The following is a 19,054-nucleotide window of genomic DNA, read 5'->3' on the forward strand; positions in this document are numbered from 1 at the left end:
TCCCTGGTCTGAAGGAGCTGGTGTCCCTCCACCTGCAGAGCTGCGGCATCAGGGCACTGCAGCCCGGGGCGCTGCGGGGCTTGGGGAGCCTGGTCTACCTGTACCTCACCAACAACCACCTCTCCACCTTGACAGCCGCCGCATTCCAGGGGGCCCCGCAGCTGGCCTACCTCGACCTGGACCACAACGCCTTCACCCGTCTGCCCGCGGGCGCCTTCCAGCTCCTGCCCAACCTCATCTCCCTCCACCTGCAGCACAACACCATCGGGGAGCTGGCAGAGGGTGACCTGGCTGGGGCCAAGGGGTTGCACTGGCTCTACCTTGCTGGGAATGCCATCAGGGACATAGCCCCTGCTGCGCTGGCTCCCACCAAGATGCTGGAGAAGCTGCAGCTGGAGGGAAACCATCTGGTGGAGGTGCCCACGGCAGCCTTGTGGGGCCTGCCCGCCCTGAGCGAGCTGAAGCTGTCTCAAAACCCCATCAAGCGCATAGGGGACAGTGCCTTCCTGCCAGTGGCCTCCAGTCTGCAGTACCTCTACCTGGACAACATGGGCCTGGAGCAGGTGAGTGTGGCAGGGGACCTCTGAGGGGCAGTGGCACCACAGGGCACAGCCACAGCCCCCATCTTGTTCCACCGCCCAGGGCTGGTGGCCCCTATAGGGTCATCCAAACAAGTGTCCCCAAATTCCCAAGACTTCAGGAGATGTTCCACAGCCTGGCTGGGAACAGGTTTCTCCAGGCTCAGCTCTAGCATTGCTTTGCTCCAACCTTGCCCCCAGCTTCCCTGGTACAGGCTTACTCCCTCCAGTCCTTAAAGATCCAATTTCAGTAGGGTTCAGACTATTACCCAAATCACATCCTTCCCCCGGCCCTGGCCAAATTTTTCCTTCTCTTATTACAGGCTGTCCTACGGGACTCTTCACCACTATTACCCTGAATATATCCATCCTCTCAAGAAAGTGGTGTTAGCAGCACCCTCATAAGGACTGTGCATCTTCACAGCACCCAGGAATCACTCTGAGACCTCCTGCATATTACCTTCTTTCTAAGAAGACTGAACATTGGTCTCTTCTGTCCCAAAACATGACTGAAACTGCTCAAGCTAATTAACAGTCCCCTCTGTCTAGAGCAGCTCTTTCATGGGGCCACTGGGTTCAGTCCAGGGTCTCAGCCCCTCAAGCTGATCAGCAGTGCAGGGGCAGAGATTTGCGCCCCTGCCCCCATCAGGACCCCCCTGACTCATCCTCCCTCCCCTGCAGATTTCCCCTGGTGCCTTTGCTGGCCTTGGGCCCAAGATCAGAAGCCTTTACCTGGAGCACAACAAAATGAGCAACATCCCTGACATGCGTAACTTCACGGGGCTGGAGATTCTCAACCTGCAGGATGTGCCTTTCCACTGTGATTGCCAGCTCCTTCCCCTGCGCAGGTGAGTGCCACGAGGGGGGAAACAGCCCCAGGGAACAGCCAGGGTAGGCAGCTGGGCCCTACCATGCTGGAGGCACAAGCTCACAGCACACTGGCCAATTTGGGTCTTCTCCCATGGTACTGAGAGGGAGCACACACCTACATGCAAGGATAGAAGTATCTTGGGCTTTTGTGGTGTAAGGAAAGCAGCCACAAACTGGGGTGGGTGAATATGGAGCTATTCAAAGGTCACCCAGGTGCAACCCTGATCAACTTAGCCTGACTTTGAAAGTGATCATCCACTCATGGGCAGAGTTTCTCCTCTTCCTTCCCCCAGCCCATTCCTTTCCTTGATCTCCTGCCACATTTCCAGGTGGATCGACAAACTCAACCTACGTGTAGGTGCCACCTGTGGGTCCCCTGCAGAAGTCCAGGGGCTGAAGGTGAAGCTCTCCCCCACCTTCCAAACTTGTCCTGGCTGGGGCCAAGGTGAAGATGCAGAAGCCAATCCTGAGAAGAATAAGGCTACAAGCAAGCCCAGCAAGAAAAATAGATGGGGAAAATCTCCAGCCCAAGGCTTCAAGAAGAATGGAGTTTAGGGTTTCCTAAGGTGTGTAAGACATACGTGCAGGATGCAACAGGGCCATACCTACATTGTGGTGAGAGCAGTTTTTCTAGACTTGTCCCTATCATGGTGTCACGGATATTGCCCAAGGCACAAAGGAGAGAGCCTGGTGCCACCAAAAGGATGCTGATTTGCCAAAGATACAAGGTTTGTTTTTGCAGGACACAGAGGTACATTCTATAGAGTCTGAAGTATGTCTTGATGACTCAAAACAACTTCCTTTTTCTTCCCAAGGCTTCCTCCAGTCACGTTGAAAAACTGGTATTCGTAAGTTTGTTTTTAAGAGCGCTGAGCTTTCACAGCTTCCAAAACCCTGAGCAGGACTGCACCCAGCACCAACCAGCCAGGGTCTTGCACTGGTGCAAATCTTTTGCTGGAAAGCTTAAAAATTATCAGTGAAAACATTGCCTGAATTCCCAGCAGCTCCTCATAATTAAAACATACGCAGATCAAAACTTTTCTTCCCTGTAAAATTCAATCAGTGGTCTGATTGGTGAAATGGGATCAGTGATCCCCTAAGTGATCCCAACATAACCTATTCCCCATGGCAGTCTAGGCTGGGACCTCCAGGTCCAGAAGAAATTTGTTCAATTTGAACAGGCTTTAAAAGATAAACATTAAACTAGCATGTGGGGCATGGAACTCATAGAATCACCAGGGTTGAAAGAGGCCTTTAAGATCAAGTCCAACCATTAACCTGTCACTCTGCTGTAACCCCTAAACTGTATCATTCAGCACCACATCCTGGTGCCTCTTAAACACCTCTAGGGATGGTAACTCCACCACCTCTCTAGGCAATCTATTCCAATGCCTGTTACAGAAAAAAAACCAGGAGAAAAAGCCAAAGGCATTTGGAAATTACCATACTGTAGAGGTGGCCCAGCTGTTTGGCCAGGCTGGGAAAAGGCACAGCCCAAGAGGGAGGTGAAGAAAGACAATGGCTTCACCCTGAAATGAAATCCTCCCACATTAGGACATCTATTGCAAGCAGATGAAAGGCAGACCTGTCAAGACAGGCAAGCAGTCACAGGGAAGCCCACTACATGCCTTCCATAAAAAAATCCACCTCCCCCCAGCCATGCTGATCCCATCACAGTTCCTCCAGGAGCCCAGAGCTCTCCCAGCGGGCAGCTGGGGATGGGCCGAGATGGCACAGCTCTTGTGCCTGGTTTGACACAAACCCTCCACACTTTTCCACTCGTGTTTCATTGTTCTCCCACAGCCTCTCCTTCCCTCTCCAGTTAAACAGTCCATTTGCCTCTTTAAAAGGGAAAAGAGTAAGACTGTGTTAATTACTCCCAGTGTCTACCCTGTGTTTTCTAGACAGTTAGATTGCCAACATTAGGTTGGTCATGAACCATTGTGCAAAGCAAGAGCTACTGTGGCAGCTCAAGCTCTCTCCTGGAAGCTGGAAGGGAGCATGGTGCAGACAGCCATTTTGTGGCCAAGGCAGTGTCCTGAGCAGCCACCACTTCCCTGCAGGGTTTGCCACAGCACTTGCCCTGCAGTGGCACTTGCTCACCTGTAGAAAGTTCACAGGAACTTCACATGAGAGTTAAAGCTGTTTTTCATCACTGTAGTCACACTGACTTTTCTGATTTCTGTCCTGAACTTTGATGGCCAGTCTGGGGAAAGAGAGGAATGTTAACAGTTTTGCTGTAAATGGGAAAAGGCATCACCACCTTCAGTTATCTTGTGATATTCAGTCCTTAGGCAGAACTGGCAAGTAGACAGCAGCCCCTGTCTCATGCTTAAAAAAAAAACCAACCAAACCCCAAACCAACCCAAACCACGCCGAAACACTGTTTCCTTATACTTACCTTTTACAGTCCTCTTGTCCCTGTTTGGGCTAATGAGGTATTCTGGTGACCCAGAAAGCAATAGACAAGCCTTTGGCCTCTTCCCCACATTTAATTCACAGGGCTTTAGGGTACAGATCATAGATCATATTTACAGTAGGACTGTTACAAAATTCTGTATGCAAACTGTGCTCCGAGTCCTCTGCAGTTCTGGGTTCAAAGGCAAGAAATGATGGCCAAGAAGTCTCTTACTCCTTCAAGAGGCATCATCATCTCTTTTTGCTTTTTCATCTCTTTCTACTCTTCCTGTCCTGACTTTCTTGGGGGTTGCTGGGCCTAGACCAGGGAGCACAGCACCATGTCCTATGAGGGCAGCCCATTTCCTGACACATGTGGCCTGCACACATCACCTCAGACTGCAGCTCATCACCTCCAGCCACAGCCAAGAACCCAAGCTGCCCCTTTGTGCTCTGGTAGCCTCTTTCTCCATTGGGAGCTCCTGCTCCAAAAGGTGCCTTCAAAGCCCAAGCAGCCACCCTGGTCCTGCTCCTCAATGTGCTTGGGACCTTTCTAGTATCTATTTCCCAGGGCTTAGTATTACAAGTCTGGGGGAATCTTCTTGCACACCAGGAAAGCAGAGTTGTGATGCTGCAGCGTGGTCTGCTTTGAAAAGGGAAGGCCCTTTTAGTCTTCTGCATCCCTTTGCTCCTTCCCCAAAGGGCCACAAGGTGAAGCTGCTGTGGGCAGCAGGAGAGATACTCCAGGATCAGTTCGTGACCTCCTGCTTTATGCTGCTGATGGGAACAGGAAGCTTTGTGTCTCCAAACTCTGCTTCTGAGGGGTCAATGGTTTCTTCTTTGACCTGCACAGCAATGACTATCAGGAGACAGAAAGAGAAAAGTAAGTAAATAAAATCAACCCATGCTGCCTTGCGCAGGTAGTGCACCACTTCCAAACCAGCTCTGTTCATGCCGATACTCAAAATGCTCCATGTTTCCAGCCCACCTCTTGAGGATCCCTCACTACAGGCAGCCCTGTCATGCCAGTGCAGATCTACCCCCAGTCACAGCAACCAGGACCAAGATAAACCCTGGCAGCATTCAGCTACCAGCTCCCAAGAACAACTTCTCCTAGGGCCAAGGGAGGAAAAGCTGGTGTGGTCCATTGTCTACCTGCCTGGGTTCACATAGGGGAAATTCAACTTCTGTGAACAACAGGGACTGTGTACAAGGTGCCTCACCCGCCCTCTTCCCCAGCATCCACTTGGGTTGGCAGATGGTGCTGTGCACAGTGGGCTGTGCCCACATGCTGCCACAGCCCTTATGGGGATTGGGATGTGACAGCACACGTCTGACACGTCCATCTTGTCTCCTCTCCCTCACAAAACCAGACTGCTCAGTGGGCAGTCAGGCCCTCAGCAGGTATCAGCAGTATTGAGGCATCCAGCTGCACTGGTGCCACTAAACCTCCTCAGGGGGTAAACCTTCCCAAGGAAAGCAAAGAAAACGCTTGTCCCTTACTCTCATCAGGTGCTGGCTCTGACCAAGCCTTGCTGGCAGCTTTTGCTTCTCGTTTTGTCTTCGGGGTGGAAGGGCTCTTGGCAGTCTGCTTGGCGCTGCGGGTTTTGATAGGCAACTTTCTTCCTTAACAAAGAGATAAAAGAGTATGGGGGAAAGTGTGTTTCTTTTACCCTGGAAAATCAGCAACCCTGCTCCACCTTGAAACCACTCGCCAAGGACCAGCACAACTGAACAGCAAGCTACATGATCATTAGCTGCCAACTGGTTACTCAACAGAAATGGCCTACTGGAGAAAAACTCTATAGTCATCATCTCAACACATGCTCCTCCGGGTTCTCCTTCATTAAAGGCAAGGCACTTCAGCACGTGCTTAACTTCCAAGGAGCAGGTCCTGTTGGAATCAGTGTGGAGTCAGCTTTGCTTACCTGTCTGGGTCTAGTCCTAGGCAATGAGCATGTTGGCTGCAAGGCATGGACATTGTAAGAATAATGTTCTCTGTTTTAGCTGACATTTTTATTTAGGTTGAGCTTCTTTTTACTCTTTGTCCTTTCCCCTCCAACCCCCAGAAAGGAATTTCTGGTCTGTCTAACATGATTTGCCACAGCTACTGCAACAATGACAACAACAATGACATGATGAAACAATAAAATGGTCCAGCCCCACTACTGGCCTCTTCAGCCCTCTGAAGGCCTTCCTTTCCCTCAGCACAGAGCAGGCAGGGTTGCTCTCCAGCTACCCTTCAGCTGCAGCAAACATCTCCCTCCAACCATGAACACACCAGAGAAAGCAGCACAACCTCACACCTGGAAGCAAGTGCCATGTATACCTCTGCCAACAAAAAACAGACTGCAGAACAGATCCTTCCCACACAGCTCTCTCTCTCTCTCTCTGCTCTTTAGGTAACAGGGCAGGTAAGAAGGATGAAGCTGTGTTGGTAAACCCACAGTTGACTGAGGGCATCCACAGCAAGACAAGGCCTCTCTCTCCTGCTCTGATGGGACATGAACAGGGTTCCTCTAACTGGGCCCAGCCTGCGAGCGAGCGGGAGGGCACTAATCAAACATCACTCACTCTTCTTTCCATAGGGTTTCTTCTTCTTCTTGGGCACCTCCTTGGCCTTCACTGGAGTTGTGGGCTCTGTCATGGAGACGAGAGGGAAACGAAAGCCAAGTCCCATAACCAGTAGGTAACTGGGATGAAGTGACATAAGAGAGAAACAAGATATCCCCGTCCCCCCGAGCCAAAGCCCTCTTCCCAAGACAACCAGCTGAGGGGAAAGCAAGGCTATAGTGCAGTTGCTGTCTGTGCTTCCAGGCAAGGGCCCAGGTCGGCAGGCTGAGGCAGCACAGGGGAGAGAGGCCCAGTACAGATTTGGCAGGGGCAGTAAAGAAACAAGATTCATAGTTTAGGAAAAGAAGGAAAGCATCTACAAAGGTGAGGCAGTGGCCTCCTTGTGACAAGGGAAGGAATAAACTCTCGAGAGGGATGCTCTTACCTTTTACAGATGGAGTTGATGAGATAAGGAGGCAAGGGCCAAGCTCCCCCTGCTATCTGGCTGAGGTTATAGGTATGCTTAGTAAAAGGGAGCTGTGCAGGGATAGGACCACCTGGAACTCTACCCAATTTCACCAATTCTCGGTGTGCAAGTGGGGCAACACAGGGAAAACAGAGCCAACCTCAAATCTCAGGCTGTTTTCTCCCCACCACAGACTCCTCCCTCTGCCAGCTGCTAGAATGTGTGGCAGCAGAGGAAGATCTATGGTAGCTAGTGCAAATCAAGAAGGCCATTTGCTCCTTCCTGTAAGGCCCCAAAACCAAAAGGAGCCACTCACAGAACATGAAGGAGGAAACCTTTGTCTCTAGCATTAGAAACCACAGCAAAATCTTCCCTCACCTGGAACAACAGGAGGTTGAAGTTGGTAGCCTATCAGCTCACACCACCCCACAGGATAAATGTCTGGAGACTCGCAGTCCACCCACTGGTCATACTCGTTGTCCCAGCCATCAAAATGGATGCTAAGGAGGCGCTGGACCACACGCTTCACCGTGGCCACGCAGATGAGCCGCGGCTCCATCAGGTCCACTGCCTCCACCTTCATGCCCGCCTTGAAGCCATGGTTTGGACAGTCCTGAGTGCATAAAAACGGAAAAAAGAAAACCCAAGGTCATTGCACCCAGTCCAAACTTGCATCTGCCCACCAGCACCCTAGAACAGGCTTGCCTCCAGCCTAAAGCAAGCAGACAGAGAACAAGCCCACAAACCCAAGAACAGATCCAAGGCCAGCTCTTTCCTCAGCCCACCTTCAGAAGCAAGATTCTGACCTGGGGGGAGCAGCAGGCAGCAGCTAAAGGACAAAATCAAACCCATTACCTGAGATATCCCTGGGAAATCAGAAAGACCAGCCCAAGCCCAGATGCTGTAGCAGTCTGGCTGATGTAAAGCAGACACCCTCCACCCAACATGCCAGCCACACAACCACAGGCAATAAGCAGTGCAGAACCCACCAGCAGCCTGGAGCTCCCAGAAACACCATGGAATCACACCCACAAAGACAGGACACTGATGCCTCAACCAGCCAAACAGGGCTGTTTGACACTGTCTGCCATCAGATATTCATAGGAAAGGTGATTAAGTATAGGCTGGGTGAGGATACAGAGACAGCAAGATAGACTGAAAACTGGCTGAGTGCCTGAGCCCAGAGGACGGTTATTAGTGACATGAAGTCTAGCTGTAGGCCAGTAATCAGTGGTGTACTCCAGGGGTCAATACTGGATTCAATCCCATTTAACATCTTCATTAATTATCTGGATAACATGACAGAGTGTCATGTCAAACTAGTTTGCTTGTGATGGAAAACTGGGAGGAGAGACTGAATATATTAGAGGGTTGTGCTGCCATCCAGAGGCACCTTGACAAGCTGGAGAAATGGTAAAATCCTGTACCTGGGCAGGAAGAACCACAGGCACCAGCACATGCTGGTGGAAGAGTGACTAGAAAGCAGTTTGACAGAAAGGGCCCGGGGATCCCACTGGACACTAAGCTGGACCTGAACCAGCGATGTGCCTTTGGGACAAAGAAGGCTAATGGTAACCTGGGCTGCATTAGGAGGAACGTTCCCAGCAGACTGACATAGGGGATCCTCCCCATCTGCTTGGCACTGGTGAGGCCACACCTGGAGTGCTGGCTCCAGCTCTGGGCTCCACAGTACAGGAGAGACATGGACATACTGGAGAGAGTCCAGCAAAGGGCCAGGAAGACAATGAGGGAACTGGAGCATCTTTTGTATGAGGAAAGGCTGAGAGAGTTGCTACTATTCAGCCTGGAGCAAAGAAGGCTCGGGGGTTCTTATTAATGTGTATAAATATGCCTGAAGTGAGGGGTCAGATGGAGTCAGACTCCTCTCGTAGTGCCCAATGACAGGACCAGAGGCAATAGGCACAAACCGAAACATAGGAGGTTCCCTCTGAACATCAGGAGACACTTCTCACTGTGAGGGCAACTAAGCACTGACTGGCACAGGCTGCCCAGAGAGGTTGGGGAGTTTCCATCCATGGAGATATCCAAAAGTCATCTGGACATAGTCCTGGGCGACCTGCCACAGGTGACCCTGCTGTAGCAGGGGTGTTGGACAAGCAGACCCTGTGACAAGTGATCCTGTGACAGCCAGAGCTCTTGTGCTCCTCCTTGCTGACTACACATCTTCTTCTTTGCAACACTCACTGTGTTGAAGAGCCGTGATGGAGCAGGTCTTGATTTAGTCTCTTCCAGGTAACTTTCCCAGCTGAAGGTCTCTGCATCTTTCCCTGCAGCAGAAAGAAATGGTAAGAGGTCAAAAGGCAGTCACTGGGTAGACCAGCTGGGGGAAAAGGCAGAATAGAGACAGGAAGGAGACATAGCAACTGGTTGCAAAGCAGGTTCATGAACCAGCATGCAGAGCCTGATCTTGAACCTAGTGCACAGATTCCATGAGAGTCCAGCACCCCCTGCAGTGGGCAAATGCAGAAAAGTACAAGCTGCAGCTCTGAACACCTGTGTCAGCCATAGATCCAGACCACAGAGAAAGGTTAGGAGCGGCAACAGGTAGGAAGAAGTGTGTTCAAAACACACTACTAAGACCAATCTTTCTTCCACCAAAAGGAACATCCCAGGAAGACAGAACAGCACTGCACAGAAGTACTGCAACACAGAAGGCCAGAGCAAGCACTTTTGGGTACGGTCCAACAAGGTAGCAAAGACACTCCTAGGGTGATTGCCTCTCAGGATTCTGCAGAAATCCTAGTCCCAGATTTATTCATACAAGAAGAATAGAGATGACTCCTGACACTTAAGTACTGACTCATGAAGCAATGGCTCTGCTTATCCCTTCCCACCCTCTATCCTTTAAACCTATTCTGTTCAGTTTGGGGATTGTACACCTCTTCCACTGATCCACCAGGAGCTAACCACCATGCCATTAACATCCTCTGGAGACGTGACCTCCTTCCCACAAAGTACCAAGACTTGGTACATGGGCAGAGCTCAGGTGGCCTGGGCTCTCTGAACTAGCCCTATCTCACTGAAAAACAAGCACATTAGGACCTTGTGGTCTTGAGTCATCTGAACCTGACTCATTTCAGAAGAGCATCACCCAGCAGATTCTGCACACAGGTTTGTACCCCAGGGCAGAGTCCAAATCTCACCTTTTGGAGGCGTCAGATCGATGTTGTTCCTCTTACAGAAGTTGGCAGGGAAGATGGCATGCGAGGAGGCATGATAGCAGAACCAGTCAGAGCCATGAGAAGAGGTGGCTCCATCGATGCTGATCATGAGATACCCATCCAAGAGGACCTGAGATGGGAGTGCAGGGCCTGAGTGTAGAGTTTTGCTTGCCTCTCCTCTCAAAGGATTCCCCCAAGAATCCCCACAGATCCATCACAATTGCCACCAGACAGTGTGCTCCATGGCATGCAGTACCTTCTCCTGATACGTTAGTCAACACCAGCTAATCCCCAAGGCAGTAATTTCTGCAGGACTGGAAACAATACTTAATAGTCTTGTGAAAAAAACTCAGCCATAAATGGTCAGGAGCTACATTCTCTCTCAGAAACAGACTTTACTGGCAGCCCACAAACCCTTCTCACCATCCAGATTGTGAATTTGTTACTGGGCAGAAGAGAAGGGCCACCACCTTCAGACTCGCCACTTCCTACAGCAATGATACTTGTCCCATCCAATCACTCACCAATAACGAGTGCCTACCAAACACGATAGGCATATCTGTCCCAGCCTCTTCACATTTCCAAGCAATGGCTGAAGGCAACATTTTATAGACACATTTTAAAGAGTTCTCCCACCCAAACTCCAAGTGTTCTACAAAGGCAAACAGCTTTCTGAGGAAGCAGGAAAAGCCCAAGTCGATGCTACACTTTAGGACATACAACACACCTCACTGAGGAAACCTGAGCAGGCAGTTTACTTCCCAACACCAGCACAAGAATAGAGCTCACTTGCTAGTGAGCTCAAGAGAGACAGAAGGAGAAACAGCCATCCCCAGTTTCCTACACCAGTGAATACTGCCCATACACACACCATTCCCCACAAAGGTCACCTCACCATTTTTCTCTGCTTTCCACAGAGGCCTCTCTATGCTCTCAGGCTCTCAGAACTGGAGAACAAATCTTCCCTACTGCATGCCCATGGAAAAAGGGTGGCTGCCAGTCACACACACTGGACAGCTAGCTTGCAGACCAAGCATGCTCATCTTCAAGCTGTCCACTTAGGCACACATGGACAACTGCTGGTCATCTTCAGCTTCTCAAACCTCCTAGGTAATGTTCCAGTTCCCTCCACACACCAGCCTCTCCTCTCCCTCATGCAAAATCCTACCTAGTCTTATTCATTTGAAAAGACCTGAGGTCTCAGCTACATGCAGTAGACTCCCTTCTGCCCACTGAACTTACCTTGCAAACAGTGGCCACACAAATGTTGCCCAGATTCAGGGGGTCAATGGCTTCCAGTTTCATGCCTTCCTCAAACCATCCACCTTCAGAATAGACAGCTCGTACCTAAGGGAGACTCTGGTATACCATATGCTGTCGCAGGGATAGGACAGTCCCACCCTGACACCAAGCACAGCAAGTGCAAATAGCACTTCTTAGCTTGGCTCAACTCCAGTTGAGAGGGGAAAGAAGAAATGTAAATTACAAGAAATACAAAGAGGCAGCCAAACCAGCACTGTGTGTGTGTCAGCAACCTCCTGCCAAGGCTCTGGTCAGTCAGAGAGCCAGGCCTAGCACTCAGCTTCACCACAAAGCAAGCCTCCTTCTCACCTCAGTCCTCACCAGCATGATCCAGCTCCTTCTCAGAACTGGTCTCTCCTGTGCAATCATCTTCCCTTTCCAACTCAAAGCTCCAAGCAACTGCTTGCTTTTCAATTGAATCCCTCGATTTGTTACTGTCTTTTGACCTGCCCCTGCCCAACCACAGCCTTGATACCCCGAACACCTTACTACCCTTTGCTATAAGACAGACCAGTGAGACATCCCCAAAAACTCCCACTGCAGCATGTATACCCCAGGAAGTGGTATCACTGCTTCCTCTGCTGTTGTCCACACAGAAAGGCAGATTTGTCCTACCTTCTTGAACAGATAGGGGACGGCATCGCAGTAGATCTTCCGGAAGGTGGGATGGTTTGCCATGTCATTACGCTTTTCTTCTGTGGGGAATGGAAGAAACAAAGAGAGGCAGAAAACATACTGGTTAGTTACTTCCTGGTGAGAGCCCAGCTGCTATAAACACCCTTGATGAGAGACCATGTCAGAAAGAGAACAGGTCAGTCCCTCTACACCTTCTCATAAAACAGGCTGTGATGCAGGACTTGCTCAAAGCAGATGGCTCAGCTTCCTCAGCACTACTGATAACACCTCTACATGCAGCTGCAATCACCAGGGAGAGGCAGCAAGGAAGGGAGACACAACCAAAAGGATCAGCAGAGCTAAAGTCTTGCTTTTTTTCTGCCAGTCTGAGCTGATCAACAAATCCTCTCTGTAAAGTCCAGAGAAAGATAACCTGCTGGCATCCAGTGTTACAGAAGCCAGCATGAATTTCCTCAAAAAGACTATAAACATCTGTGATGTTGCAAACTCTGCATTCTCACACTGTGGGGATAGACTATCTGCATCAGGTAAGAAACCCTACAGTGCCCTGTCCTGACCTGTGGTAGCAGATCATAAGGCTTTTATCTACTCAGGGGAAAAGCAGCAGAAACACAACTATACAGACTTTATCTGTCAGGTCCTGAGGCAACTGCCTGACTTTCAGCATGTCAAGACTGATGTCAACAGCAGGGTCCATCCAGGCAGGTCACAGCAAATCAGAAGATGCTCGCAGTGCCCCAGTCCTTACCTGTATTCTTCATGTTGTGACCAACTCTCCGTGACCAGCCCACGGGATGGATGAGGGGACTCCACATGTGGCACCAGAAGTCATCATCGCTGTCACCATCCTCATAGAGGAGTCTCACTCTGCCCCCAATCACAGTGTCCACCACTGCCATACGTGTCTGGGACACGTAGTTCTTATCCACCACCTCAACCCGCATGCCCTGCCGGAACGGGTACTTCATGCTCTCCGCCATCTGGCAACGACAAACAGAGAAGGTGAGATCCACCACACTTGGTGTTTTCCTTCTCCAAACACTTCAGAGGAACAGCTTTCCCCCCAGACATGCTGGCCAAACCTCAGCACTGCCCAAAGCTGACTGGGGATGGATACATAGGAGTGGGTTCATCACAGAGACAGGGAGCTGCCAGCTCCAGACATGACAACATAGCTGGGCACACGCACCAAGAGGAGCCTGTGTCCCTCTCACTCCCTGCAGGCTGCTGTGCTATCAACACTGAAGGAAAAGGTTTTTCTCTGAGCCACTCCCTGGCACTGAAACCTGGCAGGGAAAGGCCAGGTTGGAGCTGTGCTGGCCTCTCCCTTCAGCAAAATGGCAAAACTCATCCTCAGTATTTCCCAGCAGACTACGTGACAACAGCTTTTAAAGCCCATCTATGATCCAAAGGAGAAATAGTTGTGCTGACAGGGCATGGAGGCTGTGCCATTACCCACAGCATCAGGGCAGGTATCTTAGGAGCATGGAGAAGAATTCTCTGCCTCTGACCTGCCCAGGTTTCAAGGCACACAGAAGCTGCACAGACTAGGACCAGAAGAGATGTGTTGCACACATCTCTTGGCTTCAGCTTCATTTCCCCACACAAAATGACAGCCTCCCACATTTACCTTCATGTGGAAATCCACTGGGATGGTCCTGGCTCCCACCAGTTTTTTCATGAGGTAACTTTTCCAGTCAGTGTACTTGGCATGAATACCTACATATACACAGGGAAAAAAAGCACATCTTCATGACCAAAATAATTCCAGCACCACACTCTCTGAGAGCCCATTTGCATTAAAATGCTGCCTTCACATTTGGATTCTGTACTCTCCTTCTGCCAGCTTGGCCCCACAACATGCTGCAAGGGATCTGCATTACAGAATGGACTGGGCCAAGCACACACACAACCCCACTGATCTAGATGATGAGGAAGTGGCATTAGAGAAAAAACACATGAGCCATATCAAGCCAATCTCACAGAATTCTGCTAAACTGGCATCCCTCTCTGAACTGCTAGCTGAGCAGCAACTAGAGCCACTGTGCTTCCCAGGGACAATGCCCAGGATGTAGGACCAAAAATATTCCTTCAAAAGGCAAGTCCAGCTATCATGTGGATTAGAAGGAGGAACAGCCACCTGCATTAGTCCCCACAGGTCTGAGATCAGCTCTGTATCCAGCATCCCTGTGTCAACCATAGGGAGATAAAGGGAGCAGTCCAAGCAGTCTCCAGCTTCTCAAAGAACCGTTGTGTGTAACTCAAAGCACCAATGGAGCTCTGGTCCAACATACAATGGGAGCACCTGTCCCCCCGTGCTAAGCACAACCAAGGCTCCTCCATGCCCAGGCATGTGCTGACCCCTCTTGCCCCGCACTCACTTTGTGGTGGTACCAGGAGTTTGCTGTTGATGGCACACCAGCCAATAGGATGAATACCCACTGTGCCCAAATTGCACCAGAAGTCGTGGCCAGCATCGTTCTCAAAGCCCTCATATCGCAGAAGGGCCCTGTACCCTGCCAGGACACAGCAGACAACCAGACAAAGGCATTAGAGGCCAAGAATTTGGCACCACAGGCTTAGTACCTATGGCATGGCCTTCAGAGCTCTGCACAGGTTATCAAGAGATTCTCCAGGCATTCTGAAGGCAGAACAAATCCTGCAAATTGCCCAGCAACCAGAAGAGGAACCACATGCTCATTTCCTCCCACTCCTGCACTATGGTATTTCCCGTTCCAGAATTTCTCTGTAGTTGTAGAGCTCCAAAGAGCTACTGTTTTGCTTGACCACCTCCACTGGGCTCTCTAAAGCTTCCCTTGAAGGTCAGCCATCCCCAGCTGTCAGGCATTGTACCAGAGACATACCTACAACCTGGATGACAGATGCAATCCAGTACACACGGCTGGGGAGCACAGCATCGCTGTTCAGCACTTCCACTTTCATACCCTTCACCACATCGTCCCACTGATCGAAGAGCGGCACCTGAAGGATTGAGGCAGCCACGTTGGGAGAGGGGTGTTGACAGGTAGAGCAGGGCTCAGGCCCTCCTTCTAGCTTTCAGAGACATGTTTTAGGCTGCTACACTTTCACCTTAGGCACAAGCCTTACTCTTCCAACACCTGCCAATTCCTTGAAATGCAACTGAACTGTCCCAAACATCTCACTGGGGTGTTCACTGAGGATCTCAAAAGGCAGAAAATCATATAGCAATGCTTAACTAGTCCACTGCCAGCTGTCCTATTATCCCAAAGTAGCTGCTGCCATTCCCCTGTGGCATAAAAATACCTAGCCATCAGTAAAACTGCCATATCTGCCTGACTTATCCTCAAGAAAAAGGAAATGTCAGTATTACCACAGACCACAACTCAAAAGGAATATAACAAGTGAATCTTAACAGAATCAGACATGCTGGCCAGGCCCACAAAAGATGAGTTTCTCCCTGCACATGACCCTGGGCTGAGCCCACCCATACAAACTGCAAAGGTAACTGGGATCTTCCCACTATCCTCCCCAGTCAGCACTAATTCTGTCCCCAGTCAGCACTGGGCCATCACCACCAGCAGTCCTTCTATCAACTCCCCCTCTGCTTCCTCCCCCAAAACTCCCAGTCCCTTTGTGAGACTCCCATTCTTAGCTGTGAGAAACCCCAGCTTCTTTCCTAGCATCATCTGGGGCTCAGTAACCACCCTCTGGGCCTCTCCTCACCCCGTCACAGGAGCACAGGGGAGGCCCCTGCACACACCCTGCCCTGTGTACACTGCAATGCACAGCACAGTAGAACTCACGTGTTTGAAGCAGCTGACAGGAGCTGCCTTGTAGCCATGCTCCTGCACATACTTCCCCCAGTCAAAGCCCAGGACGAGTGCTGTAAGTAGACAGGAGAGCAGAGTCAGGTGAGATCACAGAAAAGGCACAGAGCGCTCAGTTACCTCTGGACTACAGCTTGGAACCTCCAGGCACTAGGACCCTGCCCCAGCACACAGGGATTCTGCATTCCAGTGCATTTTCCCTGGTGAGAAATTAGATCCTACAAGTGCACAGTGACCAGCCCCCATCAGTGGCAAAACACATAAGCAGTCTTTACTGTCACTTGCTTCTGGGAAAGGGGGAGCAGGAGGAACAAAAAAAGGGGCCAAGGCCAGCCCAGGGCTCAGGCACTCCAGGGGAAGTGGAGAATGAATCCTTTTGGTGCTAAACCACTTTGCACTTTTGCCTGTCAGCAGAAACACTGTAGGGTCATAGCAGCAGCACCTGCTTCCTCAGAGGGTGCTGGGAAAATCAGAGCAAGGCACTGAGACATTAAACCCACAGTCACTCCTGATCCAAGGCTACAGCTCTGCTCCAGCAGCAGTCTGTTCAAGGATCACTCCTGCTGCTGCCATGCCCCAGGGCTCACTTCTTCCCCTAACACAGTAACTTGCTGCTCCTTCAGCTGCAGTGACTGGTTATGCCTGAAGTTGATCAGTGAGTGAATCGGGTGAAATGTATCTCACCACAAGCAGAATGTCTGGGAGCAGCAGGACACCTTCAAGTGACCTTTGCCAGCAGAAGTCAGCACCTCCTGGGGCTGGAACTACAGGGCTTATGCTCCGGGTCATCATATGAGGAGTGAGGATGAGGCTACAGTAACTGGGCAGGAAACCACCAGAGCTCCGTTAGCAGAGGGAGAGGGACATGCCCTGCATCCTCCAGCCTGTGTCAGAGTGATCCACGCATCATTTCAGTACAAGGCAGCATACCAGAGGGGAGGAGGACTGCAGAGCTTGCAGCCCTCCAGGCATCCCGATTTCTGTGGGTCCAGTAGCTGCACCTTCTCACACCTCACCTACACTCACCATCCTGGCCTGTCAGTGTCCCATCTGCCAGCTGTCCCGTGCCCTGTGAATGGAGAAAGGCCCCGATCTTGGCTGACCAGGATGCCTTGTGCAGAACTTTAGCTTTCTTTGTTGGTGGCTTCCCCTACAAAAGAAGGCACATTAGGAATGTTAGTGGCACAGGAGAGGAAGCCAATCCCTGCAACTGAACAGCTGGGCATGCATCTCTTCCTTGGTGTGATTTTCAAGTCACTATAATATTTACTAATGCTCACAGAAACAAGAAGAAACAGCAGGTAAAATATCAATGTGTCCTTCCTCAGCTTTTAGGAAGCTGGTTTACATGCCCTGGAGACTTCAGGCAGGGAAAACAAACCACTGGGAATGTCAATCTGATTTTAACTAGAGAGCAAACCCCCATGCCTGCATACAGACACATCCTGCTCCACTGCCCAGGAAAGACTGGAAGGCTTTTGACTCACTTGCAGTCTGGCCAGGATGCTGGCCTTCTTGGAATTTGAGGAGTAGCTTCTGGAACAGGAGACGCTGCAGAAACGTTTGGTCTTGGAGAAGAAAGCGTCCCTGGTGCCCACAATCCCACACATCTCGCACACAGCTGAGAGAAGGAAGGCACAGAAACGTGAGCAGGGCTGGTGCACTCCAAAGACAGAGCTGAGTCCAGCTAATCCTCATTACATGTAACAGCTGCCCCACAGAGCCCAGAAAATGCAGTCTCAATCCAGTGCTGCCCCTCAGGGAGCAGTCACATAGCCTTCGGCACCCCCAGCCCGTGCTGTTTCCATCCCACACGTGCTCTAGGCAGAGCAGGCAGGCGGTGCAGTACCTGGCTCAGAGCCACTCTCCTCTGTGAGTCGGCCTGTGGTCGGCTGGTGTATGGGAGAGGCCGAAAGCTCTCCAGCTTCCCGTTCTGGCACCTCATCCTCACTGGAGTCCTCTAGGCAGGAGCTGCTGTCGCTGCTCATGCTGCTGTTGCAGGCTGGGAGGCTGCCATAGCCCCCAAAGATGTCCAATTCATCCTCCCTCTCATCGTCACCACCTTCCTCCTCTGCCCGCTCGAAAGATGAAGTTTTGTGGCAGAAGGCAGACACCAACTGCAAAAAGAGCCATTCTGCTTTGAAACAGACATTTAACATCACACCACACCACAAACCTGCCTCTGCGGCCTGGGGGTGCCTCTGGGACCAGGGAGAAGCCTCAGGGTGAGCAACATGTAATGAGCCCAAAGGCAGGAGCCTGAATCCCTAGCAGGGAAACTATTACCCACACAACAGGTCCCTTTACTGGCTGCATCCTTCTCCCCGAGAGGAAAGTGCCACAGAGCTGCAGCCAGATAGAAACCAGCTTGAGGAACATGGCAAGAGTACAGGGAACTACACTGCCATGCTGACGAAATAGATGAGACTGAGTCCTCCCAGTCAATGCTTCTCCCAACACAGTTGCAGTGCAGACATCATGAAGATTAAAGTCACCACTGATTTCCAGTGTAGAGCACAGAGCTGCAGGCTCTGGCCACCACAGCTCACAAGACCAGCACAGCCTGGAAGTCAGCAGGGCCAATGGCTCTGCAGAGGGTTCATGCCCTTTGGAAGCTGCACAGCCCACAGCTGCCTTCGGTTCAGAGACCACCAGCAGGATGGCAGAATGTCTGGTGTAAGTCTTTGCCTACAGCCAGATGCCTCCACAGCCAAACACCTTCACTAGCTCTTTGTACCTCCTGTTACAGCTGCAGATCAGAGAGGCAGTGACTGAAGAAAGAGCACAGAAAACCAGTGACTGTTTCTCACACTAGAAGAATCTTGAGACAGGCTCCAAATGAGCACAAAAGAGGCCGGGAAAAGGTGTCAGCAACTGATGAAAGAGCAACAAGGATTTGGCACCAGCACAGGGAGTGATGGAACAGAAAAGGCAGGTTCAAACAGCTACACGAGGCACCAGAATACCATCCCAGCAGGCAACAACAAAACATCAGCAGCAAGTCCATCACCCTCCAGTGCTAAATTCCCTCTGACCCCTGTTATTGTTACAGACACACGGCCAGGCAGCTCAGACTCCACTCACTGCTGCCTCCTCACATCCTCCCTGGCTCTCCCACACAACACACCCAAAGTTCCCGGGCTGTCCCTTGGAGACACAGACACTCTCCCGCGGACCCACACCCTCCAGGCAGCATTCCCAACGCCTGCAAGACCTCACCCCCTCACAAAAAAATCCCATTTTCACCGCCCTATGGCCCCT

The 19,054-nt window shown here is 51.0% G+C and overlaps 2 protein-coding genes across 2 annotated transcripts; one reads left to right on the forward strand and one right to left on the reverse strand.

The window, feature by feature from the left end:
- Nucleotides 1-5: 5 nt before the first annotated feature.
- On the forward strand, nt 6-2,003 carry LOC103808785 (chondroadherin-like protein; the record flags this gene model as incomplete). The annotated part of the gene is made up of 3 exons (XM_009081590.1): nt 6-563; nt 1,260-1,426; nt 1,778-2,003. Coding segments are annotated over 3 exons (951 nt in total), but the record flags the coding sequence as incomplete, so codon positions are not given.
- Nucleotides 2,004-4,594: 2,591 nt separating this feature from the next.
- On the reverse strand, nt 4,595-17,903 carry L3MBTL2 (l(3)mbt-like 2 (Drosophila)). Its single transcript, XM_009081591.1, has 15 exons — nt 17,643-17,903; nt 17,281-17,414; nt 16,820-16,943; nt 15,770-15,849; nt 14,849-14,966; nt 14,366-14,500; nt 13,615-13,703; nt 12,733-12,964; nt 11,964-12,043; nt 11,289-11,393; nt 10,029-10,176; nt 9,070-9,152; nt 7,243-7,477; nt 5,349-5,471; nt 4,595-4,704 (listed from the first exon to the last, which is right to left on the reverse strand). The coding sequence occupies exons 1-15, from the start codon at nt 17,779-17,781 to the stop codon at nt 4,595-4,597; spliced, it is 1,935 nt and encodes a 644-aa protein (XP_009079839.1). The 5' UTR covers nt 17,782-17,903.
- Between the last annotated feature and the right edge of the window lie 1,151 nt (nt 17,904-19,054).

This window comes from Acanthisitta chloris, unplaced genomic scaffold, assembly GCF_000695815.1.
Source record: "Acanthisitta chloris isolate BGI_N310 unplaced genomic scaffold, ASM69581v1 scaffold13729, whole genome shotgun sequence".
NCBI lineage: Eukaryota > Metazoa > Chordata > Aves > Passeriformes > Acanthisittidae > Acanthisitta > Acanthisitta chloris.

Bases quoted from the DNA above. Each gene is read 5' to 3' on its own strand.
- L3MBTL2 (XM_009081591.1), bottom strand. From the start codon at position 17,781: ATGAGCAGCGACAGCAGCTCCTGCCTAGAGGACTCCAGTGAGGATGAG. The intron at 14,501-14,848 runs GTATGTCTCTGG...GTGTCCTGGCAG, and splicing joins ATCTGTCATCCAGGTTGTAG to GGTACAGGGCCCTTCTGCGA. The intron at 13,704-14,365 runs GTGAGTGCGGGG...GTGTATATGTAG, and splicing joins ACTCCTGGTACCACCACAAA to GTATTCATGCCAAGTACACT.